The 27,443-nt window shown below is 48.7% G+C and overlaps 9 protein-coding genes across 9 annotated transcripts; 5 read left to right on the top strand and 4 right to left on the bottom strand.

Annotated features, from left to right (window-relative positions):
• Window positions 1-365: 365 nt before the first annotated feature.
• N7508_005309 (uncharacterized protein) lies at window positions 366-2,259 on the bottom strand (the record flags this gene model as incomplete). The annotated part of the gene is made up of 4 exons (XM_058463375.1): window positions 366-533; window positions 588-769; window positions 817-1,870; window positions 1,939-2,259. The coding sequence occupies 4 exons, from the start codon at window positions 2,257-2,259 to the stop codon at window positions 366-368; spliced, it is 1,725 nt and encodes a 574-aa protein (XP_058319853.1).
• Window positions 2,260-2,872: 613 nt separating this feature from the next.
• N7508_005308 (uncharacterized protein) lies at window positions 2,873-6,393 on the top strand (the record flags this gene model as incomplete). Its single annotated transcript, XM_058463374.1, has 8 exons — window positions 2,873-2,947; window positions 3,001-3,148; window positions 3,198-3,292; window positions 3,343-3,957; window positions 4,009-4,161; window positions 4,208-5,581; window positions 5,640-5,756; window positions 5,809-6,393. The coding sequence occupies 8 exons, from the start codon at window positions 2,873-2,875 to the stop codon at window positions 6,391-6,393; spliced, it is 3,162 nt and encodes a 1,053-aa protein (XP_058319852.1).
• Window positions 6,394-7,457: 1,064 nt separating this feature from the next.
• N7508_005307 (RNA dependent RNA polymerase) lies at window positions 7,458-11,772 on the top strand (the record flags this gene model as incomplete). Its single annotated transcript, XM_058463373.1, has 4 exons — window positions 7,458-7,732; window positions 7,780-7,936; window positions 7,994-8,438; window positions 8,501-11,772. The coding sequence occupies 4 exons, from the start codon at window positions 7,458-7,460 to the stop codon at window positions 11,770-11,772; spliced, it is 4,149 nt and encodes a 1,382-aa protein (XP_058319851.1).
• Window positions 11,773-12,013: 241 nt separating this feature from the next.
• N7508_005306 (DNA-directed DNA polymerase zeta catalytic subunit REV3) lies at window positions 12,014-17,181 on the bottom strand (the record flags this gene model as incomplete). The annotated part of the gene is made up of 2 exons (XM_058463372.1): window positions 12,014-16,893; window positions 16,947-17,181. 2 exons carry the CDS (start codon window positions 17,179-17,181, stop codon window positions 12,014-12,016), a joined length of 5,115 nt encoding a protein of 1,704 aa, XP_058319850.1.
• Window positions 17,182-17,480: 299 nt separating this feature from the next.
• slu7 (mRNA splicing protein SLU7) lies at window positions 17,481-18,887 on the top strand (the record flags this gene model as incomplete). Its single annotated transcript, XM_058463371.1, has 1 exon — window positions 17,481-18,887. One exon carries the CDS (start codon window positions 17,481-17,483, stop codon window positions 18,885-18,887), a length of 1,407 nt encoding a protein of 468 aa, XP_058319849.1.
• A 491-nt stretch (window positions 18,888-19,378) lies between these two features.
• N7508_005304 (60S ribosomal protein eL37) lies at window positions 19,379-20,001 on the top strand (the record flags this gene model as incomplete). Its single annotated transcript, XM_058463370.1, has 4 exons — window positions 19,379-19,382; window positions 19,457-19,519; window positions 19,676-19,747; window positions 19,862-20,001. The coding sequence occupies 4 exons, from the start codon at window positions 19,379-19,381 to the stop codon at window positions 19,999-20,001; spliced, it is 279 nt and encodes a 92-aa protein (XP_058319848.1).
• A 497-nt stretch (window positions 20,002-20,498) lies between these two features.
• N7508_005303 (uncharacterized protein) lies at window positions 20,499-21,731 on the bottom strand (the record flags this gene model as incomplete). The annotated part of the gene is made up of 3 exons (XM_058463369.1): window positions 20,499-20,816; window positions 20,883-21,344; window positions 21,471-21,731. The coding sequence occupies 3 exons, from the start codon at window positions 21,729-21,731 to the stop codon at window positions 20,499-20,501; spliced, it is 1,041 nt and encodes a 346-aa protein (XP_058319847.1).
• Window positions 21,732-22,633: 902 nt separating this feature from the next.
• Window positions 22,634-24,946, top strand: N7508_005302 (putative C6 transcription factor (Gal4); the record flags this gene model as incomplete). The annotated part of the gene is made up of 5 exons (XM_058463368.1): window positions 22,634-22,666; window positions 22,726-22,755; window positions 22,815-22,909; window positions 22,958-24,472; window positions 24,526-24,946. The coding sequence occupies 5 exons, from the start codon at window positions 22,634-22,636 to the stop codon at window positions 24,944-24,946; spliced, it is 2,094 nt and encodes a 697-aa protein (XP_058319846.1).
• Window positions 24,947-25,208: 262 nt separating this feature from the next.
• Window positions 25,209-27,331, bottom strand: N7508_005301 (uncharacterized protein; the record flags this gene model as incomplete). Its single annotated transcript, XM_058463367.1, has 8 exons — window positions 25,209-25,367; window positions 25,442-25,568; window positions 25,624-25,720; window positions 25,787-26,092; window positions 26,153-26,243; window positions 26,296-26,738; window positions 26,797-27,193; window positions 27,251-27,331. Coding segments are annotated over 8 exons (1,701 nt in total), but the record flags the coding sequence as incomplete, so codon positions are not given.
• Between the last annotated feature and the right edge of the window lie 112 nt (window positions 27,332-27,443).

Here is a 27,443-nt window from a genome sequence, read left to right as displayed (position 1 = left end):
GAGGCTCTGCAAGCTCCAATTCTTCGCAGATCTCATTGGCAAAGGACCCCAGACACAAGTACAGCCTGATAACAGCTGGAACATAGAATTGCACTCACCACTTTGCTGTTGATGGAGTTAAATGCTAGTGGCAATTGACCATGATTGCGATATCGCTCTCGGCCAATTGCGCTTGCCCCGCGATTAGTCAGCCTCCTCTGGTGAGACAAGAATTTGCGAGTCTTTGATTGGCTGAAATTGCTTAGTGTTCAGGTCAAAGTTTAACGTCCCAAGGTTTGGTCTGTTTGCACCGATGACGTTATTGCTATACATCTATACTCAAATCTAACGCGAGCCTATGTATTTTGTGCTGTATCAAATCATGTTCAATGACCGGGCCCAGAGATATCATCTGAGTGATCAAAGATCTTGCCCGGGTTCAAGAGCCAATGTGGATCCAATGACCGCTTGACATTGCGCATGACATTGATCGTCTCCAACCCGAGTTCCTTCTTCAATGATCCCTTCTTGCCCAGTCCAATACCGTGTTCACCCTGTAATTGGTCAGCGAGCGTCAAAAAGCGAAGGATATCCGTGTAAATGCATACTGTGCAAGAGCCCTCCATGTCTAGCCCACGGTCAACCATATCGTATACTACCTTCTCGACTCGCTCTCTCTCAGCAGGGTCATTTCGATTGTACATGATGCTCGCGTGGAAGTTTCCGTCACCAATGTGTCCGAGGATACTGGCGAAAAGACCCAGGTCGACAAGTTCTTTCTTGGAGATTTCTGTAAGAGTCAGTAACGGAGTCCAGATTGCCGAAAAGAAGCCATACCGATGATATCAGGTAGTCTGGAAATGGGAACCGCCACGTCTGTTGACCACACTTCTGATCCCTCTTTCCGCAGTGCCATCATACTCCACAGAGACTGCTTCCGTGCCGACCACAAATCATGAGCCTCGCGGTCATCGCGGGCAAATTCAAACGACTCAGCATTATTGTTCTTCGCAAGCTTTGTTGTCAGGTTAATACTATCCTGCACACCCGCAGTAGTTCCAGAGAACTTGAAGAATAATGTTGGCGAAACCTTCCATGAGCGACCAGTTCCACCAGCACGATTGATAACGTCCATCTGAACATCATCCATGATCTCCATACACTGCACGGAAACACCCTTTCGGATCAACTGAATAGCAGTCGAAGCAGCATCTCGAATAGTTGGGAACGCAACCACACCAACACGAGTCTGTTCAGGAATCGGGGCGAGCTTCAAAGTAGCCTCAGTCACAATTCCCAGGGTACCCTCAGAGCCAACAAACAACCCAGTGAGGTTATACCCAGCAGAGGTCTTGCGGGGGCGTTTGCGTGTCTTGATAATGCGTCCATCGGCCAATACGACAGTGAGGTTGATCACCCAGTCCTTCATAGTACCATACCGAACGGCATTGGTACCACTACAATTTGTACCAACCATACCGCCAATCATAGCAGAAGGACCGGGGTCAACAGGGAAAAACATGCCCGTCTCCTTGATCTGTTCATTCAAGTCCATCCACTGGATCGATGGCTGCACCACGACGTCCATGTCATCCGGATGGATATCCAGGACTTTATTCATGAAGGCGAAGTCGATGGTCAGACCACCATGCGGTGCGGAGAAATTGGCTTCTAGACTTGATCCGCCTGAGTAGGGGATCATGGGCATCCGGTACTTGTTGCAGATCTTAGCGATCTCGGATACATCTTCAGTGGTCGTGGGGTAGGCAATGGCGACGGGTAAACGCTCTGCGTTGAGACTAGACCATTCTGAGTATCCGTGATGTTGGAGTTCGTCTTCTTCGGTGCTGACTGCGTCATCGCCTAATTTGGCTCTTAGTTCGCTGATGGCCTGGTTGTATACTCGTCTCAGTTTCATTCACTTCGGCAGTCAACGCATTGTGTAATTGGGTTAATTACCTTTGTGAAATCCTTAGCTGAGCCATATTGCGGCTTCTTGGATGCATGTGCTGATTCCTTGCCGTATGAAGCATACCCGTACCCCAACCCCGCAGCACATGCAGAGACGAGGAGCGCCTTCGTCGGCGTCCAGAATGGCGAAGATGAAGCTGTTGAAGACCCTGAGGCTGAGGAGCTACTCTGCTCTTTTGATTTCTCTGACTTTGCATTCGAACTATTCAATCGAGCACCACGAGCTAGAATAGCCTGGCGAGGCGAGATCCGGGGCCGACAAGAGACTCGGGCGGACAGCGCCCGCGAGACCCTGAGCACTGGTTGCATGCTGAAGAGATAGGGCTGTATATAGATGCAGATTCAAGTAGATTGGAGGTCCAGCAGTAAGTTCTATCGCATAGCGATGTGAGGTCAAGTGATCGAAGCTAACTTGGCGACATTGCGGGCCTGCATGGTGTGACGGGCTTTTTGTACTCGGGCTAATATCTAGCGATTTCGGCCGTCGGAATTCGGCCGAGAGTCTCACTACGACATTCGCAGTTACTTTCTTTAATTCCGCGATTTTAGGGCCAAGAATCAAGAGTGCGGAGAAAGAGCGTGGGGGTGGGGGATGCACGGCTTATGCCGTTGTAGATTGTCTGCAACACCATTTTATATTCTCCTTTTTGTATATCACACTTTGACAATTAATAATGACCCTCTATACTACAATGAAATGAATGAGTATAGTCTTCTAAAAAGAATTTGTACATTAGGTGAAAAGAGAATTCTAGTAATGTCATTGGCTCAGAGCATAAACTCCGTTGATGGGGCAACAGGCCCGCAAAGAACCTCCGAACCTACAACATAGCGATATCAGGACATTAAAGTCAGATGAGAGCTGTGTACTACCCTCAGCGCCGGGAAGAACGGAACTAAATTTGTATGCAAATTTGACGCAATGGCTGAGCAACTCGCTCTCGTGGTGCGCGAGGTGGAACGTCTCGTGACCGCGCCTTACGTGCCGTCGCTACAGGTAAGTTGAGACCAAGCATTTTTGTCGGACATAAGAATAACATATGGCCACAGGACTTATATGGAGTTGTGCAGCAGTGTTCTCTGTCGACGATCGAATCCTGGGCATTCTGCAAACCTTGCCAGGTTAGCGCGCTGGGCGATGTTCTAGTAGAAGCTTTGTCGCGATCACGCGTCGCTTTGCCTCTGCTTACTGCATTCTGTATGGTTTTATTGGGATGGCCATTTAATACGAGGCTAACCTACGGTAGCAAATGCTTCGTCATTTCGCGATGCGCTGCTAAACCGCCGTCAAATGATTTTAGATGCCTTTCTTCAAAAGGCACTAGAGACTCACGAGCATGAGGTGAGACATTTGTGGTTGATCATTGAAAGCAACTTGGCTGATAATCTCAGTACATCCCTGCATGCGTTGCCCTGCTATCTTCACCCCTGCCACCAGATGCAGTGCCACCAGCCCGCATTGCCCCCTTCATCACGAAGCTGGTGGGCATGATGCCTGACAACCCTTGTGCGGAGACAATCACACCTCTCTACACCATCATGAAAGGCTTACAAGGCTCACCAAAAATTCTCGATGACATTCCTTCGGAGGTCATGTCCAATCTCCAAGTGGAATTCACCAAGACTTTACGCAACTTTGATGACCACATGGGCAATCTCTTGTGCCTTGGGACTTTCGCTCAGATCGCGCTAGCACGATCATCACCTTCACAAAATCAACACGGATCAGAAGCTCCATCTTGGCTTCTCAATATTAACCATTTCTTCGGCCCGAAACGTGGTCTGAAGACTCTGGACTTGGTAGTACTGCGCGTCATTCTCGCTTGCTCATCTAGCTGCAACCTGGGACCATCCCAAGCTGCTGAAAGTATTAAGCTGGCTATCTACATCGTTGATGCGATCCAGCTTGATCAGAAACAGATTTGGATGGCTAGCAATTCTTCCAAACTTGCCAAACTGTGTGAGAAGGCTGGGAGAGATGGGCTTGATGATGAGATACGGACAATGGTATGCCACATCCTGTTTGGGATGCAAAATACCGCTAATAATTTGTCGTAGGTTATCATATTTCTGCTTGGTCTCGTTCCAGCAAAGTCACTGCCATCCCAAGTACGAGATTTTGGCTCAAATGCTCTTTTGTACAAGGACAGCCAGGCAGTTCTGGCGAGTGTACCCCCACAACTTATCTCAAGGCTCTCTAAATTATTAGCTGTAGGTACAGAAGTCCTCAAAATTGGTCAAATTCTGACAATAACAGACCTCCGGAGAATCGACGACCCAATACCTCTTGAACTTCGCATGCTCCACTCTAAAGGAAAATGACAGTCAGGATCAGAAAACAGTCAGCAAGCTACGCCTTGCAAGCCTAGTACTGGCTGGCCTACGGGAAGTTGATCCAAAACTACTGCTTTCCAACATCTCCAGTTCAATGGCTGCCTTCAAGCAGGGCCTTGTGGGAATGCTTGAGAGCTTCTCTAAGAGACCAAGCAAGGATAGCTGTAATGAGTCGAATGTGTGTCTGTCCCAGCAATGTAAATTGCAGAACGAGCTGTTCGTATCCTTGATCAAGCTTCACAACTCTGTCTCTTCGGCGCAAAATGGAGGTGATACTCTCATGCAGTCTCTTGTTGGGTATGTGGAGAGATCATTGCCGAGTGTAAGCTGTACTCTTTCACAAATTGAACAGAAAGATCGCGCTGGATCCTTCCACTTGCCCGACAGAAACGACTTCTCATCGCGTCGCGCTTCCCGCAATTGGCGCCAAGATATGACATCAGCATTCATGGAGACTTCCCGGAACACTCACACGACTATGATGCAAAAGATCGAAGATGTATGCTTCGAGTTAGAGCGTCGCTGCTACGACGTGGAGGGACCAGTCCGAGCTGCCGAGGAACAAAGAGATCGGATCGCTGAAGAGAATCATCAGCTGAAAGAACACATTGAACAACAAGAGACTCGCCTGAGTGAATTCTCAGAATTCTTTGCTGGCCTCCATGACGAGAATACCCGCCTCGAGGAGCAAATGCAGAGTGAATCCGCACGAGTTGAACAGCTTTCGAAGTCTCTTGCTTCTGTGAAGGAGGAGCTTCAGGGGCAGCAATGGCAATCTGAGAAGGCAATTTGTCTCGAAAAGGAGCAGGCTCGATCAAAGGAGTTGGAAATGATGGCTGCTCTGACCGAGAAAGATGATCAAATTGAAGATCTCCAGGAAGAAATGCGTCTCTTGCAAACTGAGCATGAACGAATACGTCAGACCCTTGACCAAGTCTCCAAGGAAAAGGATTCTTCTCTGGATACCTCTGGACTTATGAGAGAGGAAATTGCTGGTATGAGGGATAGTCTGGAACAGAGCAGGCTTCTCGCTGTCCAGAAAGAGGATGAAATCAAGCGTCTGTTGGCTGCGAAAGATGATCTACGCATGCAAGTGGCGACTCTAAAATCAACAGTACGTTTATTGATTCTCTATGGAAGGCAATACGTACTAACTGATATATCCCAGACGAATGAACAGAACACAGAAGTTGAAAGACTTATAAACGTGCTGCAAGAATCCGAGGAACAGATGAGTAGTGAGATTGAAAAGATCAAGCAGGATCATAGTGTCAAGGTGTCTAGGGTCACATCCGAGGTATGCCTTTACCCGTATCAAATGAGAGACGCGAGAAAGCTAAAGCAGCAATCCTCAGATGACCAAGCAGGAAGACCAGATCCGGCAGTTGCAAGCCGCTATGCATGCTGCCACCCTGGATGCTTCCAGAAACACCCAGCTCAAGGACAAACGTATCGCACATTTGGAGAAAAAGGTCATCAACTAACCAACTGCTAAGATTTCTATATGCTGACATATGATCCTAGATTCAAGCTTTCCGTGACGAACGTGCCGCCAAGGCTCGCGAGTTCTCCGAAGCCCAGCAACATATCGGAAGACTCATGGGTGTGATGGGCTTCTCATCCAATGCCCCTGAATCCACCAGTCCCAAACATCAACGGGCCAGATCAAGTATCAACCCGATCGAAGCTGCAAGTCCCCAGCAACCAATCAGTGATGACGAAGACGCACAGCTAGCAGAGTCGTTTGAATCCTTGGCGTCATTCAACGGACCCACACCCAAACGGCCAAGAGGAAATCGTCCACCGCAGGCGCTTACTACTCCTTCAGCAGTTCCTCGGCCAAAGGGTCCATCACCCACTAAGGGAATGCCTCAATCTGCCCGGCAGCCATTAGCAGCTGCCAACAACAAAAGCCCGATCAAACCCCAAGCGAGCAATCTATCAAAGCACAGCGAAGTTGATGCTTCGTTCCAGCAAAGTCAGGCTCAGGAGAATGTTGAAGGACACCGGCTGCAGGATTTTGATTTGGATATGGATCTTGAGTTTTCGAAGGATTTCCTCTTTTCAAGTACTGCATTTACGGGATCGAATGATCAGGCCGTGCCATAGTTTGATGACTAGTAATGACTTTTACAACCTTGAGGTGCTCTTGATTTTCCACGGAAAAGCAGGCAAATAGGAGATTAAAAAGATAAAAGAATGTCGTGTGAGAATGGAGTGTTTTGAGGACTCTGCTTCTTTTTGCTGGGAATGATTTGTGCTAAAGGAGTGTCCTACAGGACGATCTAGGGCGCTGAAAGGACATCTTAGGGTATCAGGGCAACAAGGGCGTCGTCAAAACGCCCAATTAATTGGTCTTCATTTACGAGTCTTCTGTACCACACGACTCCTCTTTTGTTGTTCTTACCTCGTCCTGTTCTGCGGAAATTTAATTTCTATCCTACCGGTAGATGAGGGTGTCAGAACGACAACAAACCAACTATGTAAAATGGCGGTAATTTTTCACAACATCTATGTTCTCTCTTCGCTATTTTATACTAACTCATCTCGTCTATTTACGAGATATTCTTGTACACGCAGCACAAATTGCCACCTTGTCTTTGAGGCATGATTTGTGTATAGATATCCCTTCGGTCTCGGACTTTTATTATGGGTGATAAATGTTCTTAGGCTAGGCATGGCCTGTTTTGCTCTTGTGGTGGTCAGGACAGACATGGGCAATCGTGGTAACCTCCGGCCCATTCCATGCCCGACCAAGCAAGAAACCCGACCTACAACCGTTGGACGGGTTTTTGATAGTACAAAACTGGTTCTAGGATACCTGTTCATGCATAGGAGACAAATGGTCTGTGAAGGACTATGATTGTCCAGCAAATGTTCCAGTTCGATCCCCCAAATCAAAAATGACCGTCCACATTCGAACGACATAATGATTTCCCACGCCATCTCCTCCATTGAGATTGAACTCTTTTACGTTTGTCTCGGCCTTTTTTAATTGTTTGTTCTACTTCGATTCTGAGCCATCCTTCTCGTTTCTTTCTTGCTCTCATCGCCTCACTTTGCTTTTACTCCGACATCTACAGCTTCCAAAGCTTCTTGCTTCTACAAACATCTTCTTGTCCTGGCTTGCCTTCCCTTTCCTTTCCTTTCTTCTTCTTCAACTCCAACCAACTATGCCTTTCGCCACTCAGCCGCTCAAACCCCAGAAACCTCCGAGACCAGTAGAAGCCGGAATGCCTGAACTGGTCGATCCTACAGGGCCTCGATCCCCAGTTTATACTTCCTGGAAGCAGCATGAATCGGTTGGAATTGACCTCTCACAAGTTCCCAGGGCTGCTTCAACCCACGATATCTACGATGCCTTCCAAAAGGAGGGCACCATCGTGAAAATTGACCTTTACGAGACCTCCGATGGCCGCACAACTACCAGAGCATTTATGCGTTTTAGGTTGGTGTTCTGTCACAATTTTCTGAATCAAATCTAACCATAGATAGCCCGCCCCCTGAGCGTGATTTCTGGTCCGATGGCTGCTACGAGGTGCCCCTCCGCAACGGCCCTGTGGTGTTAATCGGACTGAGCTTGAATCATTTTTCAGATGGCGAGACTGTTCCCAGCCCAGTCCGCTCGCAGATTCATCTTCCCGCTCAGAAAGTCAGTGAGAGAACAAGGACGAGCAGTCAACGTGTGCTGAATACTGACTGATACTAGGAACTCATGACTACCAAAGTGGGCATTGGCGTTCTTGTTGATGCTAGGGCTTTTCATACCATGCACAACTTTGACCAGACTTCTGGGCCCAGGTTTGTCGTTGATGTCCTGCGCAGATGCCTTTATGTCTACTTTAAAATAGGCATTCGCTCAAAGGCCGGCGAAATGTCCCTACACGACTATCGAGTCAGAATTACCTTCCTCCAATTATCTCAAATCTTTGAGCAGTACGATACTACTACGGAACTAACATCCTTTCTGATAATCCTGGATTCCTCACCTACCTTTCACCGAAGATTGAAAAATATCGCATTGTCTTTTACAGAGCAGAGGTACTGGAGAGAGGAGGATGTCTGGTATCGCCAGACATCTGTGCGTCGCAACCCACACGTCATCGAGACTTCCAGCAACAACCTCAAAAAGTCAGGGCATATCATTGATACGGGTAAGTACTATACACGCTTCACCGTTGGCTTTTATGACGTCTAACGCTTCCCTTTGAACCAGGACGATGGAATGTGTTCAAGATCACGTTTGCATCTGAACTGAAACAAGACGGCCAAGCCTTGAATCTGACTCGAGCCATGTTGAAAGACTACAATATCTCGATAGAAGAAGGGCACCACCTAAGCGAGAGAAGGACCCGGCCGCTACCAGTGTGGCACTGGATCGATCACGTTGGTCCTCAATCGAGCAAGGCATCCTTGTTTCTGTTACAGGACATGGAGAATGACAACTACGTGCACCTTCACATGCATGTTCGGTACCAGCTTGAAGTCTGCATGTCTCATGGATACCTGTCCGAGTTCACAATGACTCGCGAGTTTGTTGAAACCTTGAGCAACATGAAAACAGCCGAGGCTCAAAGACTGCTGGAGCACGTTGCAACACAGAAGAAGAAATACTTTGATCCGATGGAAATATTCGATCTGAAGGCCTCAAAAGGTACAGCCGATACGAAAATCCCGGATTATTGTTCCTTCATGCGCACCGCACGAGTCACTCCAACTACCATCTACTACAACACTCCATCTGTGGACGCCTCTAATCGCATCGTACGCAAGTACTCTGAAGTGGCTGATCATTTCCTTCGTGTACGGTTCACGGATGAGAAGACAGAAGGTCGCATCAACTCTTCGATGAATGATAACAACAATGAGGTCTTCTCCAATGTCAAGCGGACATTGTCAAATGGCATCACCATTGGAGACCGACACTATGAGTTCCTCGCGTTTGGAAATTCTCAGTTCCGAGAACATGGCGCTTATTTCTTTGCCAAGGGTGGACCCATCACAGCGGCCTCAATCCGAGCCTGGATGGGTCAATTCAGTCACATTCGAAATGTGGCCAAGTATGCGGCAAGACTAGGGCAGTGTTTCTCGACCACCCGTGCCTTTTCCAGCACCAATGTCGATGTTGCTCGGTGCGAAGATATTGTTCGCAATGGTTATTTATTCTCCGATGGCGTTGGAAAGATATCCAAGTTCCTTGCGCAAATGGCCAAAAACGAACTCAACATCAAGACCCCAACTCAACACCTTCCATCTGCCTTCCAATTTCGTCTCGGAGGCTCCAAGGGAATGCTTGTCCTTTCACCTGACCCACGCCCGCGGGAAGTGCATATCCGTCCCAGTCAATACAAGTTCAGCGCCGAGTCCAATGGATTGGAGATCATTCGCTGGTCCCAATTTTCGTTTGCAGCTCTGAACCGCCAGATTATCATCGTTCTTTCGGCCCTGGGAATCACAGACAGAGCTTTATTGAGCAAGCTCGATTCTATGTTGAGCAGCTTTAATGATGCCATGAAAGACGATCAGAAGGCAAACGACCTGCTTCAAAAGTGGATCGACCCAAATCAAATGACTCTCACAATCGCCCAGATGATTACAGACGGTTTCAGACAAGCCAACGAGCCATACGTTTGTACCCTTCTTGAGCTATGGCGAGCCTGGCATTTGAAGCATCTCAAGGAGAAGGCAAAGATCACTGTTGAGCAAGGAGCTAACCTACTCGGCTGCCTTGACGAGGTCGGTGTCCTGAAGGGCTATTTCGAAGACCAAATGCCCAAAGAAGATGCGCCACTGGAAGAAAAACTGGCAGCTCTTCCTGAGATCTTTGTGCAAATCTGCCGCTGTGAAAGGCAGGATGACAAAGATGCCAAGTATGAAATCATCCAAGGTGTCTGCATCTTGGCTCGCAATCCCTCCCTCCACCCTGGAGATATCCGTGTAGTCCGAGCAGTGAATCGTCCTGAGCTGGAAGACTATCGTGATGTGGTTGTCCTTCCCCAAACTGGCGATCGTGATATTGCAAGCATGTGCTCTGGAGGTGACCTGGATGGCGATGACTACCTTGTCATTTGGGATCCGGATTTGATTCCAGCTCAATGGTTCACAAATCCTATAGATTACGCCAGCAGAAGAGTCCCAGATCTATTCCACGACGTGACGGTTGATGCAATCACTTCCTTCTTTGTCGTTTACATGAAAAATGACTGTCTGCCAAAAATTGCACATGCCCACTTGGCATTGGCTGATTGGCTTCCAAAGGGCGTTATGGAAATGAAATGCCTGCGCCTGGCTCAACTCCATTCAGATGCCGTCGACTTTAACAAGACAGGGGCTGTTGCAGTCATGACGAAAGACTTGAGGCCCACTAAGTGGCCACATTTCATGGAAAAGAGACATGTTCCGCTTTCACGGACCTACAGGTCCAAGAAGATCCTCGGCCAGCTGTATGACGCAGTAAACGTCCCTGCCTTTCTTCCCAATCTTGAGAAGCCTTTTGATGCTCGGATCTTGACGTCCCCACAGCTCGAAGCGAGTGAGGAATACATGGTCTTCGCCAAAGAGCTGAAAGAGGAGTATGATATGGCAATGCGACAGATCATGGCACAATACGAGATTGAAACCGAGTTCGAAATTGTCTCGGGGTTTACTCTTCATCATTGCTTCCCGGGCAAGGACTACAAGATGCAAGAAGACATGGGTCGGATCTCAGGGACGCTTCGTGGAGGGTTTCGCCATCAGTGCTACGACGAAGTCGAAAGAACCGAGGGCAACATTGCTGCGTTGGTGCTCGCCATGTACCGTGTGACTGATGAAGAAATGACTGCAGCATTTACGGCTCATCGGCAAGAGGAGATGTTGAGAGAAGACCTTTCAAACCTCGATGTGCCCAGAACCAAGCTCCCACTCATCAGTTTCCCCTGGATTTTCCCCGAAGTCCTTGGCAATCTTGCAAAGAGCAAGATCAGGGAGCCTGCAGGGCCAGAAGAAGTTGCTGCTGATGACCTTCCTGACGAGCCTAAAGGCTATGTCATATTCACTGCCACGGAAGCACAAATAGCCACCCAGCCTCTGAGTGGCGGGAAGGTTCTGGACACGGTGGAATCTCCTGAGCTTACTGCATCTGCGCGATCCCCAAGTCCTTCGGGCTATTGGGAGCCACTGGATGAGCTTTTTGACGAAGAAATAAACGGCATTGAATATTTCAGAATGGAGTCACCTTTCGATGAGGCCATTACGGGCAGCCTTAGGAACTGCCGGTTTGATTGTGACAACGAGAATCGCGTTCATGGAGGCACGGGATCATTGCGCTCAATGGGCTCTTGGTATGAACTGGTTCAGCGACGTGACGAGTTTTCCGCGGGCGATGAAGAACGTGACGAGGGTGTTTGCTTGAAGGAACCCGTCGAGATTGATATGGTGGAAGATGCTGGGGTGAGGAGTAATTTCAAGCGTAATCCGCTTGATGAGCTGCTTGATATGCTTGGCTAAACGGTTGAGGGCAGGAGACTAATTGCGCGAAAGATTCAAGCTGGAGGCCGAGAAAGACACCTAGACAGAACAGAAAAAAAAACCCCCTTCTCCTCAATTCGTTTCATAGACAGCCTGACTAATTCGTTTCAAACCATACGCCGGCAGCCATGTCTGCTGTACAAGGGTATATCCAACTCCTTTAGACCAAATCCAAATCCATAAATCCCCAAATTTCAACCATAAGAAAAGAAAATAAATCCTACCAATCCAACCCTTCATCCCCCTTCTGCTCCAACAACTCAACAACAGGCTCCAAAACAGCCTGAGAATGCCTCAAATTAGCAGCATCTCTCGTCCGCGAATAAAAGACCGGACAATCCATGCTATCACAGCTAACCTCATCGGCAGGAGTGACACCCATACAAGAGCGACAAACAGCCTCCAAATCAACCACCCGTTTCTCGGCCCTCTGTAACCGTGAAACAACATCCAAAAGCGAAAGGTGCGGCTGTTTGAGACAATCCCCGCAGACTGGAACGGTAGTATCAGACAGTCGAGCTTTGCAGATAACACATGAGGACGACCGCATGTAAGATTCAAGCGTCTTCCGAGTTGATGCACCAAAGAAACCAGCGTTCGGGTTCGGGTTTGGTCTTGAAAGGGCCGACGCATCGACACGCCGGATTCGCTGTACTTTCGGCATCTCATCGTACCACTGACGGACATTAGCGCCGACGAGATTGAAGATTCGTTCTAATGGCGGAATGAGGTTCTTAGTGATGTAATACTCCGTATCTAGCTCCAGCTGTGCGTCGTGTAGGAGAGTCTGAGGCGCAACGCAGCGGTCAATGAGTCTTGATCCCGGTGCACCGGTGACAACAACATAGGGCACTCGTTCGTGGGTCTGTGGCTCCGAGCGCGGGTCTTCCAACATGCGTTTTGTGCTGAGCATTGCGCCGGCAGGGAGTTGACCGCGGTCACTGTATGTGCCAAGACGGACTTCTTTCGCGAAGCAGAAGTCTTGAATGGAGACGCGGCCTTGCATTATCTTGGCGCACTGGCGCTGGAAATAGGATTTGACTTGGCTGAGATCTGCTGTGCGGAAGAGGATTTTCAGAGCCTTTTCTTCGATCTTTTGCTCCGCAGGTGTGCCGTCGCGTCGGACAGTTTCGATGCCTTTTGCGTCGAATTCGGGCTTTGTTTGTGTGCGGTATTCATACTTGAAGCCGACGTAGCGCTTTTTGGCTAGCAGTAAACATGGGTGGTAGACCTTTTCGAATTTGAGTTTTACTGGTCGTGGGTTCATATCTGTGACTGCTTGCGCGATTTCTTCGCCAATGTCGAAGGCTTGGTCTCGGGTGCGGCCTTTCAGGTAGACGAATAGACTGTCTGTGTCGCCGTAAACCACCTCGGCGCCCCAGCGTTCGACCGAGTGAATAAAGGCGATGGCTTTCTCCAGTGTTTCTCGCCCAGTTTGAACAATGCTGTCTGCAATTTCTGAACAGGGCATTCGTCCAGAGAACGAAGCAGATGTATAACCATACGTCACATTGGCAATGAGCTTGAGTGCCAACTGTCTGTTGTTCAAAAGTCGTTGCAATACTTTATCATCTTTGTCGGCCTTCATGCCATTCTTGACCATCAGTCGAGTCTCGAGGATCTCTGAGAGCATCTTGGCCAATAATGATTGACGTGCTTCCTGTTTCGCATACATCATACCATTCGGTGCAATATTGATCTTGTCTTTGAGCAACTCTAGAAGCCTGGGCTGTCGCTGGTAGTCCAGGATGCCCATCTTGTCCCTTCCACGCCAAAGTGCTGCTCTGCCGAGGAACGTCGAATAGCAGTAATTGTAGGCGATCATGACACTCGGGTAGAGTGACTGGAAGTCAAGCACTAGAAGTGGGCTAGTGTAAAAATCACTTTGTGGTTCCATAACAAGTGGCAAGCATTCCAACGCATTCTGTTGCCCGACCTGCTTCTTACTCGGTGAAACAAGTAAAAAGTTCTCTGGTTTTGCAATCCTGAACATCAAGGACTCAACTTTGAACTGTGAGCCTCGAGACATCACCGAAGCAAAGTCGATACCTAGCAATCTCGCTTGCTCACTCGTTCGTGGTGTCAACTCGTTACCCTCAAGGATTTCCAGGTTCAGCTGCACACGTGAGATAAAGTAATCAATTAGTTTGAGTAGGTTGCGAGGCCTCCCGCTCTGGTGCCACTGCGTCAGGTCTCGAGGAGAATAGTGGGGGATACGGCGATGCAGGAGATGAAAGACAACATTCTCCATGGTATACTGCAGCAAATTCAACTCGCCTTTCATAGCGCGCCAAATGTTGAACATATGTCGACCAGTGATAGTAATAGAAGATGAATGGTCGAATCCCCATTTATTTGCCTCTTTGCCAAATCTTCCGTGGGATTGAGATTTCGTCCTGGACAGCTCCTCGCAAATATCAAAGTCGTACATTTTACGAGCCCGTTCTATCACATAACCCCATGAGGCGTTGTGAACTTCGTAACCTGTGAGGATGTCCGGATCATGGTACCGAACAATGTCAATCAGTCGGTTTATTAAATCTAGTTCGGTCGGCTCATGCTCAGCGTCAATGGTCAGCACTTTGGATATTTTGCCTTCCGGCCTTTCTCCCTCGCCGTGGTAAACCATTCCAACATGAACGCCGAGAAGATGGCTATTGACCTCGAGGTCATCATCATCAGACTGAATGCACCAGAACATGCACGTAATCTCATCTTCCTCTGGATTGGCTAAGAGGGTTCCGCGCGTGTTCACATGCACTTCCATGCTCATCGTGCTCATGTATTGAGTCTGATGCTCGACGCTGGTGGACTTTCCTTTCTGGGAGTATTTGAAGCCATACGGGTTCTTCTGCGTTGGGCCTTCGATCTGCGAGAGGGCCTCTGGTTTATCTTCAACAGGCCTGTGTTTAACAGGCTCCCTTGGGTTAGATGCTTGTAGGGCTTCCATTTCCTCGAACCACTTGGTGACTTCTGACCGGCTAGGCGGAACAGGAGCAAACTCCCAGACTCTCGCAGTGCACTCTTCTCTGAGTTGCTGATCAGTCTTAGCTTGCTGGTCCCGGTCATGGGTTGTCGGTAGCTGTTCGCCGAACATCGCAGGAGCGTCTGCTGTAGTCTCAAAGTCAGGGAGGTAGTGAATGGTGTTGCTCTCCAGCCGAAACTCTCTGCCACCGTATTCTCTAGGTCGTTCAGGAACATCAGTTTCCTCGCTGTAGTACGCTTTCTGGTATACAACGGAGGGGCGTTCATAATTATGTATCGTCGAGACAACTTCTTTCGAAGTTGGGCTTGCAAATCTGTAAAAACTCAAAGACGTGCTTAGAGAAAGGTTAAATGCGTTGTGAATGTTTCTGATGGCCTCGGCAAGATGTGGATCAAGTGATATTGGGCCCATCGCAGTTGAAGAGGAACGTAGCTCTGAAGACCTCGCGATTCCACTGGCTTTGCTTGAAGTGTCAGTAGCAGATTCCGAAGGAAACGAGCTGGGCAATTGTGGGGAGGCCTCGGAGCCCTTGTGGGAACCATGGCCATCGTCCTGGCTAAAGCGCATGATGGTCAAAGGATCATTTGGGTCTTTGACAACCGGGTATTTCAGCCGGCCGTTATGACTGTGCGATTTTGGGCGAATTGTTCTTTGCGAGGAAGATGACTTGGGTTCCGATGGAGTTCCAGTAGGCGCATCAAGATTGTTCTCAAATGTGACACTTTGCTGCTTCTGGTCCTCATCGTGCTTTCGCTCTCGACCACCGTACGTTTCGCCATTGATTATAGGCCTAGACCTTTTATTTGGGGGGTTGTCGGACTCGAAGATCTCGAAGCGTTGCCTCTTGAATGCGACGGTTCCGCTGTGGCTGTGGTTTCTTGTTCGCATCTCGTGAGATCCGCCTACTCCGGTCGAAGACCCTTCCTTGAATGTGTCATTGAATGCTGTTTTCAAGACATCTGATTTGGCGGAGTCTGCGGGTACCACAACATCTGCAAGAGGAAATTCATCGAAAACTCCATCATAGAAGCTATCGCCTAAAGGCCCATCCTTCAAGTCGGGCTCGTGTTCTGTTTCTTCGCCAGAAAACTCGCCTCCAATGCCATCGTCTGAACGATACTGACCATCGGCTTGAGAGGATAAAGCGAGGCTCTCATCAACCGAGATCTCTGGTGCAGTCTGTCCAGCTGGTTCCTGGTAGAGACTTTTATCAAAACCAGACACACCGATCTTGTCAGGATAAAAGTCTTCGACACTGTCCAAAGTTGTCTTGACATTTTTCTCGTGGTCATCAATATCCAGAAGTGTTTCAAATGAAATATCTCTATTGCCATCCTCGCGTTTCTCGTTGGCAGCAAGTTGCGAGGCCAGCTCCCGGAATTCCTCCTCGTGTATCCAGCCACCCCTTGATTGATTTCTGGGATCTGCTGACATTGAAATCAATTCTTCGGGTCCAAACGGAGTACTGCCGGGATCAATTATGCCCATCCTCTTCTGACGTCTGCGAGTTTCATCCTGCCATAATCCAGCCATGCTCGGAACAAGTCGCTCGTTGAATGCAACCGGTTTCAAAAGCTCTGTGAAATCATGATGCAGTGGTCGTTCTTTGGTATCAAATCGGTTCAAGATGTCTTGCACGCATATATCGGCCTCCAGTAGACAATTGCTTTGTTTCTGAAGCGCTGGGTCCTGAATAATACTCTCGGGTCGGATTGAGCGGTCGTGCCAGCGATGGTCGAGGTTGCTGAGTTCGAGATACTCAGGTAGAGGTGCTCGGAACTTGACATTGTTGCAATTCATGATTGCGCATCCGTACAAGTTGTAATCACACATCCATTGCGGGACATATTGCATGTGCGCCTCGTACGGTTGGAGTGGTCGTTTCAACACGGCACCCTGGTGCAGGAGGTCCTCGAGGCGATTCATATGCCAGGGGTTCAAAAGATAGATCTTGAAGAAGAACCGCCATCCCACGTGGTACCCATAAAATGGAACACCCTTCACCAGGGTGATATGCGCCACAAAAGCGGTCCTCCTGTCGTATGCATTCCGACGGAAGCTGATGGCCAGGGCATGGTCGATCGAGAGATGAAGACTTCGGATTGCGGAGTTCACTGTAACCTTTGTGAGTAAGCTATCAAATCAGATTTGGCTATACAGTACGAACCGTCTTCTGGTGTGAGTGACCCATTGTATTCAATGTAGAGATATGGAAATGCGCCGTGGACATGAACGCAGACGCGCTGGCCAGTTTCGGTGGCACCAAATACTCGAATCACGGGCACTTTGGGCTTGAAATCTTTCTCAGGCCCGCTATCGCGAAAAGGCAGTGGAGGATCTAATTCCGACGCAGTCGCCTGATAATGATCGATGCAGTTGAGGCGCACCTGAAATGGCTCCATCGCTGTGGTGTGTGGCGATCAAAAGCCACAGCGACATTGCGTATGGTGCCTGTTTGTTATTGCATGAAGGATATTGATATCTGATTGAAGAACGCGATAACTTGAGGTATGCCGAGCCATAAACCTAGAACGCGAGATACGCCTGATCACGTGCGCTATCAATTCTCCAGCCGCCAAGCTTTGTATCGCAACCTCACTTTCACATTACTCTAGCGACAGCTGCGGGTGGCTGGTCTATTTGCACTCCGCATTTTCTACCTTTCACATTCAGCTCCATTCCCTTTCAGATTACCAGCACCATGTCACGAAAGCCCGCGGACGTGGCGTCGAAAGAGCGCAACGAATACATTCCCGCTTTCATCTCGAAGAAACCCTTCTACGTCGACGATGATCAAGACAACGACTACCTCGAGCATCAACGTCTCCAAAAGACAAGTGCCGATCAATCAAAATGGTATGACCGAGGCAAGCGCGCAGGCCCGGCGGCCACGAAATACCGCAAAGGCGCATGCGAAAACTGCGGCGCGATGACACACAAGACTAAAGAGTGCCTCAGTCGGCCGCGAAAGCATGGCGCTAAATGGACTGGCAAAGATATTCAAGCCGATGAGCTTATTCAGAAGGTTGATATGGGATGGGATGCCAAGAGAGACCGATGGAATGGTTACGATGCTAGCGAATATCGTCAAGTTGTCGAAGAATACGAAGAGATGGAGGCACTGAAGAAAATGGCAAAGGATGACCAGGCTCTCAAAAAGCTCCAAAATGGGGAAGATGGCGATGATGGCCCCGAAGAAGATATCCGATACGCCGAAGAGTCCGACATGGGCCGACAGCAGAGCACCGCAACCCGCAACCTACGTATTCGAGAAGACACCGCAAAATATCTGCTCAATCTGGATCTCGATTCCGCCAAATACGATCCCAAGACACGCCGAATGGTAGACATGGGCGCACAGGATGACCAGGCATCAGCACTTGTCGCTGAGGAAAACTTTGTCCGAGCTTCAGGCGATGCTGCGGAATTCGAGAAAGCTCAGCAATATGCCTGGGAATCCCAAGAGAAGGGTCACCCGCAACTTCACATCCAGGCCAATCCCACCTCTGGAGAGGTACTCAGAAAGAAAGAGAAGGAGGATAGTGAGGCGAAGCGTCAAGCCCACCGCAAGGCTCTTCTGGATAAATATGGTGGTGGTGAGCACTCGCAGCCGAGTGCTCTGCGCGATACTATGGTCGTTGAAAACGAGCGCTTTGTTGAATATGACGAGAGCGGTGCCATCAAGGGCGCACCCAAGAAAGCGACCAAATCCAAGTATCCTGAGGACATTATAGTCAACAACCACTCTTCAGTCTTTGGTAGCTGGTGGTACCAGTTCCAATGGGGATATGCTTGCTGCTATTCCACTGTCAAAAACAGTTACTGCACCGGTGAAGACGGAAAGAAAGCCTTTGAGGAAGAGGGCAACATGCTACGGATGCTCGAGGCAAATGCCGAGATCGAAGAGCATACTGATGATGCAGATTTTCCTCAAGAGTCTGGCCATAAGAGCCCGATTGAAGAGAAGGAACCAAAAACCAATGCAAAGAAGCGAACTTTGGAGGAGCTTCAGTCAGGAATCACAGAAGAAGAGCTTGAGGCTTATAAGCGAAAGCGGCAGGCTGCTGATGACCCGATGGCCAATTTTATCGGGAAAGATGACTTCTGATATCTTCATTCTTCATACATTTGCATGGGCGTTCGGATGTACTAAAATACCCTCTTCATATGCTGCTAAAACTGTAAACAAATGCATCATGTTAGTCTTCACTTCATTTTTAAGTATGTGGATTTAGGTCACAATCCACTAGGTTAGTACCATTGTAATGACCATTTGAGTGAACACCGATCTACTCTGTACAAGTAGAAAAGCACCTGGTCACGTGGAGCCACTGGTGCACAGACCATGTAACGAGGGTTCCACTTTGGGTTAGACCGGTACCAGGTCACGGGACAGGGTACAAGCCCTACCGACCGCACTCGCTTAGCAACACATCACCAGATCTCGGGAAGTTCTGATACGCCTAGCGACGACGACACCGACAACCAGCCCCTTCAACGGAATCGCCAGGTACGTTTGCATGCCGTTCCTTTCCTCTGCGTCCACTCTACCCGTCAATTTACTAACACCGTCTCTCTCCTGCAGTTCCATAATTCAAAATGAGTACGTCCGATGTCGAAATATCGCACCGCGATCCTCCGCAACCTCGAATCAGTTAAAACTAACAACCACTGCAGCGAAGGGTACCTCAAGCTTCGGAAAGCGCCACAACAAGACGCACACTCTCTGCCGTCGTTGTGGTACGTATTACACCATTTTTTCACGATTCTTCCCATCCGACCCGAAATCGCAAATTTCTTTGTTCTTTGTCGAAATACAGAATTGGCGATCACGGCGAAGACTTCCACCCAACACGCACGAGATAGGGCTAACCGATGATATTTCTTCGACTATAGGCAAGCGGTCTTTCCACATCCAGAAGTCCACTTGTGCCAACTGTGGCTACCCTGCCGCCAAGACCCGCAAGTGTACGCAAATACCCCTTCCGATGATGCTGGTGACATGAGATGAGCCATTATGTGGAACATGGACACCAAAATGAGAGAACGCTGGCTTACATGGATTTTTTTTTTCGATAACAGTCAACTGGGGTGAGAAGGCTAAGCGCCGCAAGACCACCGGCTCCGGCCGCATGCGCTCCCTCCGCGATGTCCACCGCCGCTTCCTGAACGGCTTCCAGACCGGTACCCCCAAGGGTGCCCGTGGCCCCGAGACCAACTAGATTCCCTTTTTCGTCCGCTCGGCGTCGCGTTTTCGTTTTCGGAGAGGCTGGAATAGGAAATGGGGAGGAATCCTGGCATGACATGAATTAGCATTACGGGCTAGCATTACTCGAAATGCAAATGGCAGTTCCGGAATCTTAACGCTTTCCCCTGGAGTTGGTGTGTGCAACTGTCGATCTCGTCTGTTTCTCTTTGCCACGCAAAGGATGACAAAGTAAAAACCTGCGAGACGGTGGGAAAAGTTTCGTTGGAGGGGCTCTTCTCTACGGAGAAGAGCTGGATTAAAAAAACATGGGAAAGCGTGCATGAATTTCCTTTTTCCTTATGACTGGCGATTATTCCCATGTCGTGACAGATACAATGTGAAGACTCTTCCTAACGTTTCATGATCTGTTCTATCAGTATGAGGTGTTGCCTATGGAGAGAAGAACTTGTTGACGTTCAATGGCTTTTTCGTATTTTGAGAGTACCTAACCCCATAGTATACAGCCTCGGATTATGATTCCCCACGACCAAACACGCTGACGCCGCCATCCCGTTGAATGAAGTAGAGGACTTCCTTCTCCTCCCAGCTTTCTTCCTCGCCGGCACTCCATCCGCCGCCTCGACTGATCCTGAGCACCCCACTCACATCTTTCGCGGCCCCAGTCTCCAGAGTGCGGAGTTGCATTACCGACCTAGCCCGATGCGCCAGCCCAATAGCGAATGTCGCATGTTCCGTCTCAATCGGCGTAGCCGGCTGTCCTGCTGATACAGATGCATTGTGTATGAGCGGGGCATCTGTAGCCAGCGTTAAAACCGTAGCGTGTGCATGCTGTCAAAATTAGTCAGTCATGTAACTTGTAACACTTTTAATTCCTCCACGGATATGTGATTATACCTGCTGTAGCCCTGTGACCCACTCTGCTATCTCTGTCGCTCCAATACCCATAGTTGGTCCCGTCGCAGCAAGCAGTAGGTCAGGCTGGTCTAAAATGAGAACTAGCTCATCAATTTCCTCCACTGAAGACTTTTGCTGTTCAATAACGGCAATGATATTTTTCTCAATTAGATCGAGAGCTGCGAGACCACGACCAGTAAAATGCAGCTTTTTGGCAATGCCCGGCTCTGCCTGGGCTCGCGTCACACTTATGTTCCCTCTCGGGGGTGCCGCCGCTGGTGGTGGACCCCTTCCAGGCATAACCCCTGGCGGAGAGCGGAGTGGAAGAGTTGTGCGTGGACTGCTCCCAAGACCAGCCGGGGAGGTATTAGGAGTGGATGCGTCTGGTGCATAGAATAGCTCAGATAAACCATCTATGAATGCAAATTGCTGCTTTTCTGCCAAACGTCCAAGATCGAGGCCCTGTCGAGGTCATTAGTATGAGAATCGCGGTACATGGATCAAGGTATCGGTGATAACGCAAGAAAGCCGAATCAATGTGTAATGACATCTCCGGCCTCTTGAATTTTAAAGCTTCACAAAACTTACCAATCGCTTTGCCTCTGTCTTCCAGAAATCAAAACTCCGCAAAAAGCTGACTAGTACCACTTTCTTCTTGATCCCAGTTTGCGTTTCATCTGCGCCGAATGCCGGATTCAGGCTTGGCGAGCTTAGGGCAGCATGCAAGAACCTCAGTACTAGCCAATTCGAAGTTGCACCGAGGATAGAAGAGGCTAGTGTCAGAGATGATTCAGGCAATAATGTCACATATGGCGCGAGGAGGGGCGGTAGTGGGGGTTGAGAAGGCATGTTTGCGCCTGAATGCAATGCTGGTGTTGCCTTTTGTGGCTTCCGAATATCTATGACAAGCTTCTCTTCTTATCATCCACAGGTTTCGGACTCTCAAATTCTTGTTTGGCTGTGCTGGTCGAGTCGTGGAGGTGATGAGAAAAATTGTCTGCGGCTTGTGATTGGCCCCTCATCTATCCCACTATGCCAAGATTTATATCGAAATGATATTGAATGAAATCAGTCTGGTTTTACTGTGCTGTTCTGGAAATTACGTTTACTTAGGAAGAATGAAATGGATTAATCTGTGATTTCCCTTCAGCCTCCATGAAATTGAACTTCCCGGGTTGGGATAAGGCACGAGAGATCTCTTTCTGCAAAATATATACTTCGTTTCTACTATACTGAATCCCAACGCTCCTGGCAATGCCCCCACAAAAGCCAAATCTAGAAGCCCCAGCGGAGCCCGAAAGCAACATTTTGTTTACTTATATCGTTATTCAAACCTCAAACAGCTAGAAGGAACCTCGATCAAAAGTCCAAAGTGTATGCCTGAGGCACCAATGCGAGTTTTTTACGCATCACCTGACCTCTTCCCCACCATCCCCTCGATGCGTCTTATCCATCGCATTGCAAGAGGCTAAGGTAGATCAATGATTACTTTAGCGCCGATCGTGAGTCTGCCCCCAGTTTTTGAGTCTACTCGATGAGTCTTTTGTGCATGCATATCCCACCTTGGCCGTACCCTTGTGCTATACATCGATACCCGCGGCGATCCTAGGGTGTTCGTGCGAAGCACATGCATTCACTAACATATCAAAAACATCATTTTTCTAACTACCTTTGCAGATGACTGCCGCTTTATGTCATGATCAGAGCGCATTGGGTACATAATACGAGAAATTCAAACTGCCTCGATAAAGATGGCAAGCACTCGTGATTCCCATTCATTTGCAGTATGTATCGACCTAGCCGTCATACCCAGCAAGAGAACCTTTTCTGACCATTGAAATAGTGCGATGAATGCCGTTTGCGCAAGTCAAGAGTAGGTGGCTTTTTAAACAAGTCCTTCTAGGCCATTCATTTCTAACCTGGCTTCTATAGTGCTCCAAAGAGCGTCCAGTCTGTCTGCAGTGCAGACAGCTGAACAAGGAATGCATATACAGCCCCAAAGTCAGCAGGAGCCCTCTGACTCGTCAGTAAGTATTACGAAAATTGACATAAACAGAGTATACTAACAGCTTCAGACATTTGACCTATGTTGAAGATCGCCTCCATTCGTTTGAAACAGCTTTAGGAAGGCTGTTTCCAGGTGGAGATTTGGATGCCACCCTTCGATCTCTTCTTCAGAACCCGGACCCCCCAAAGGCTCCCTCATCCAAGTCCTCTTCAAGGCACTCAACCCCGGCCAAGCATGAACCAGAACGGGCTGAACCAGCACCGGAAGCTCTCCCCCAGCAAGCCGATGGCTTTGACTGGGCCGAGAAGGAAATCACCCTTGGTGATTTGACCGACGGCATGGCTGCATTGTCTATCAAGCCTGAAGGAGCTGGCTACTTTGGTGCCTCGTCAAGTGTTGTACCACTGCGAGCACTTTTTGATCATGGATTCGATCTCAATATACCTGTCCGCTCGGCAAGGTCAGGGGGTGTACCGCTCAAAGCACAGCTGCTCGAAAGTGCCCCGTCAGGGCTTATCGAACAAGCTTTCATCGACGCATACTTCCTCAACTATCACACTAGCTATCCATTCGTTCACGAGCCTACATTCAGGGCACAATTCAATGAGCCATCCCTGCGCCCACATGGGACGGCTTGGCACATTCTCCTCAACACTATCCTGGCCCTTGGAGCTTGGAGCATTGGCGATGACAGCTCAGATCTCGATATCACATTCTACCAAGAAGCCAGAGGATACCTGCAGCAGGCATCCGTCTTCGAGACTGGTAACCTTACATTGGTCCAAGGCTTATTGTTGCTGAGCAACTATGCCCAGAAACGGAACAAGCCCAATACCGGATGGAACTATCTTGGTCTGGCGGTTCGAATGGCCATGAGTCTGGGTCTTCATAAGGAGTTTCCTGGTTGGAAGATCAGTCTGCTGCAAAGAGAGATTCGACGAAGATTGTGGTGGGGAGTATTCATCTTTGACAGCGGTGCCGCCAAAACCTTTGGGCGACCTATTCTTCTCCCAGAGGACAGCGTCATGGATGCAAAACAGGTTCTCAATATTCAAGATGATGCCTTGACCCCTACAACAGCCACTCTCCCCGCCGAATCTCCGGGTCCAACTATCTATTCTGGGTTGATCGCTCAATCTCGCTTCCATCTCCTCACCAATAGCGTTTACCAGCGCCTCATTTCGAGCCCTAGTCTCACACCCGAAGATACTCTCAATCTGCAAAAACCAATTGAAGAGTGGTACAACGGTCTTCCATCATACCTGCAACACCAAGCACAGGGGCCTCTCTCCACGCAGCCCGCCAATTCAGACCCCGATTTCGCACTCGTCCGAAACCGTCTGCTATGGAGAAACTGGAATCTCACCATTTTGATATACAGACCAATTCTTCTCCGGTGGGCCGCCAGACGCTGGGCCCCGCATAGTAGCAGTAATCCAGGCACTCCAGAAATAGGAGGCGAAGATCCTTGCGAGACAGAATGCCGAATGCGCTGTCTTCAGAATGCCCGTTTAACCATATCTTCCATCTCAGAGTACATGGAAAACTTCATCTGCACCAGACTAGGCGCCTGGTACATGCTGTACGTCACCCACCCATCCTAATACTAAAGAACCCCGACTAAAATGCAACCAGCTACTTCCTCTTCCAAGCCGGCCTAATCCCAGTCGTCCTCCTAATGACAGACCCGTCAAACCCAGAAGCCGCATCCTGGGTCCAAGACATTGAAACAACCAAGGCCCTTCTAACCCACCCCTCCCTCGGCACAAACCGCTTCGCAACCCGCTGCTACGAAGTAATCAACCGACTCCTCGGCCCATCAGCCCTCTCTGCTCCAGGAATCCTCCCGGAGGGAGCCCAGCAGCACGAGGACCAGAAACCCCCTTTCCAAATGATGCCCCAGCAGCAACAGCAGAACTTCATGCCGTTCCCCGGGCAGCTATTTAATGACCCTGGTTTCGGCGGGAGTTTATTCCCCGTCGAACAGCAGATGCAGATGCATAGTCCCGCCGGAATGGACTTTTCAGAATGGGTGAATTTCCCGCCTGCAGAATGATTGCACAAATTCTATTCAATTCTCTCTTTTGGTTTATTTGATGTTACCTGTCCATGGTTATGGATGTGTGTCTCTTCTTTTGGGTGTGTATCTTGCATTGTAGGATGGGCATGTGGAAAATGATAACCTGGTATGAAATGAACAGCAACAGCAATGGAAATAGTCATTGGTATAACATTAGCAATTACTTGAACTTCAATTTATGAATTGAGTGTGGTTGATGAACGATCTTGCTGCATATCATATTTTCAAAGTAAGCAAGCTACACGTCGACAATCTCTGCATGTTGATCGACTGGCTTCATGAGGTCGTCATCTTCTTCGATAGGGGTTCCGCGTAATTCGGCTTCGATGTTCTTGATGCGTTTCTTTTCTTCGTGGGCGGCTGTGTCGCCAAAGATGAGGTCCATGTCTTCGAGGGTCTACGAGGAGAAGTCAGTAATTGTCGCATAAGAGAGGACAATATAATCAAAAGATGGGAGAAGAACGAATGTACCTTTCCTCGTGTCTCGGGGATGCAGAAATAAGTGAACAATAGCGCAAGCAAACAAAAGGCTGCAAAGAAGATGTATGTGCCCCAAGTAATTGATTCGAGCATGTCAGGCGTGACAAGACCAATGATGCTTGAAGCAGAAGATATCAGCATAGTACCAGCTATCTGGAAAAGCAGCAACTTACAAATTACACATCCATGTCGCCGAAGTTGTAATAGAGATCGCCTTGGATCGAATCGAGAGATTGAAGATTTCAGATGGTAGAACCCAGCCAATGGGAGCTATAATAGAAACAGTCGTTAGTCAACCCCAAAGGAAAAAGTTGCACCAGAACGAGGTGCTCTTACCGAATGAATAAGAGAAGTTGATATCGTAGATATAGATAAAGGCAATGCCAGCCCACCCAGCGGACTTGTTATCCACTAGGCGTGCCCCATAGCCACCCAGGATACCACCGACAATAACGAGCGAGATGCAGGTTCCCGTGGCACCTGCCATGAGCAGAACTCGACGACCGACTTTGTCGATGAAGAATAGCGCTGGGAGTGTACTGAGACAATTGACGATACCGTATACGCCAGTTGCAAGAAGCGAGGTTGTGTTGCCATCTAGGCCTAGCTGGGCGAAGATTGTGGGTGCGTAGTAGATAATTGCTATAAAGTTAGGAGTTAGATGCTATGCATGAGACAGAGAATTAACATAATGGAACTTACCATTGCATCCCATAAACTGCTGGAAGAACATGACAATGCAGCCAATAGCCAGCCGTTTGAAACGGGCCCAGGTCGTCACGAAGGACATGTACTAGAGAAAACGTCAATATATCCCAATTACGAAAAAGGGTTAGGAGTCGAACCTGAGCAACATGTAACCTATACCCAGACAAATTAGGGAAATGTTCCCGAGCAAAAGTATTTTCCAGCATAATAGAAGCCTTAATCTCAAGATACTCATTCAAAAGAACAGGACTATCCCTCGACTGCCGACGCAATTTAGAGAGTGCATTGAGCGATTCATCATCACGCTCTTTCATCAATAGCCAACGCGGCGAATCCGGGAAGAAAAGCATTCCAATACCCAGAATGACTGCTGGAAGAATCTGGATGGCGAGAGGGAGACGCCACGACGCTTCTGATTGTCCCGTGCATCCAGATAAAGGGACATCATGGTAAGGATCAAAGGCAGGTTTAGCTGTCGTTCCACCCGTATAAGGGATATCAGGAGCGCAGCGTGTACCGCCAATATAATTTGTTCCATAGTCGATCCAATAGCTGACCAGAATTCCAATAGTAACGGATACTAAACCCCCGTCAGTAAATGCATCCTATGCCAACCATGGAAGCCCGAGACAACCTACATTGCTGCACAACAACAAGGCCTCCCCGAATTTCAGGAATTGAAACCTCAGAGATATACAACGGAACAACCATAGTAAGTTGACCAATAGCCAAACCAGCAATAGCGCGACCAGCAAAGAGCATAGGGATATTCATCGCAGCGCACTGGATGATGGATCCAATAGTAAAAATCACAACCGCCACATTGATCGATAATTTGCGACCAATTCGATCGGCGATAGGGCCGTTGATCAGAGATCCGAACCAGGCTGCTAGTAACAGTGTTGATACGAACCATCCCTTATATCCACTATCTGTGAATACGCGCGGGTATCGAGCTCCAAAGGACTCCATTGTTATGACACCGCTAATGACGCCTTGGTCATAGCCGAATAATAGGCCCCCTAGGGTTGAGAACTGTTTTTCTCGGTGTTAAAAGCTATGGCACGGTATCGATGTGTGATTGGATCTTACCGATGCAACACCGCAGAGATAGGGATTCTGTAGCACAAGGGCGAAACCCTTGTGCTTAGTATCATCTGAAGCCATAGAGAACTAGAAATTGAGGGTTGAGGTGCTATGAATATAGAGAAAGATAGTCTGTACAGGGCTTTATATAGGCTTGACCATGTAGCTGGACACATGTCGGACAGTGTACCTCCTGATA

This window comes from Penicillium antarcticum (assembly GCF_028974205.1).
Source record: "Penicillium antarcticum strain IBT 31339 chromosome Unknown utg000005l_segment0_segment0, whole genome shotgun sequence".
In the NCBI taxonomy this organism is placed as follows: Eukaryota; Fungi; Ascomycota; class Eurotiomycetes; order Eurotiales; family Aspergillaceae; genus Penicillium; species Penicillium antarcticum.
Note: the sequence above shows the minus strand (reverse complement) of the source record. Positions and strands in the feature narration are given on the sequence as shown.